Below are 583 nucleotides of genomic sequence, written 5' to 3' on the forward strand. Positions count from 1 at the left end.
GGTGGGGGGGTTGTCAAACCCTCTCGAAGTCCCCCTAATCCAGAGGTTTGTGTTCCAGCTCCTCTCAGACACCAAGCAGCTGGTGACCTCCACGGTGACGGGCGCCAGGGACGTCCTGAGCAGCACGGTGGCCGGCGCCAGGGACGCGGTGACCAGCGGGGTGACGGGAGTCCCCCTAATCCAGAGGTTTGTGTTCCAGCTCCTCTCAGACACCAAGCAGCTGGTGACCTCCACGGTGACGGGCGCCAGGGACGTCCTGAGCAGCACGGTGGCCGGCGCCAGGGACGCGGTGACCAGCGGGGTGACGGGGGTGGACATCACCAGAGGGGCCGTGCAGGGTGGTTTGGAGCTCACCAGGTCGGCGGTCAGCAGCGGGGTCAGCACCGTCATGGGCTCCACCGTGGGCCAGATGTTGGTGAGCGGGGTGGGCTCCGTGCTGGAGAAGTCAGAGGAGCTGGTGGATCATTACCTGCCCATGACGGATGAGGAGCTGGGTAAGGAGCTGACCACAACCCCCCCGAGGTGTCTCAGGGGTGGGGGGAGGCTGTGTGAGCTGATGTTTGGAGGGGTAGGGGTGGTGAGG

General features: G+C 65.9%; 1 protein-coding gene across 1 annotated transcript in view; it reads left to right on the forward strand.

Moving 5' to 3' along the window:
• LOC103772473 (perilipin-3-like) overlaps positions 1–494 on the forward strand; it is a gene marked incomplete at both ends in the record, with an annotated part of 1,455 nt that extends 961 nt beyond the window's left edge. Inside the window, one exon of the mRNA XM_008939809.1 lies at positions 69–494. Within this exon, the coding sequence (XP_008938057.1) occupies positions 69–494 (426 nt within the window). The remainder of the gene's footprint in view (positions 1–68) is intronic.
• Between the last annotated feature and the right edge of the window lie 89 nt (positions 495–583).

This window comes from Merops nubicus, unplaced genomic scaffold, assembly GCF_000691845.1.
Source record: "Merops nubicus isolate BGI_N331 unplaced genomic scaffold, ASM69184v1 scaffold41014, whole genome shotgun sequence".
NCBI classification, from domain to species: Eukaryota; Metazoa; Chordata; class Aves; order Coraciiformes; family Meropidae; genus Merops; species Merops nubicus.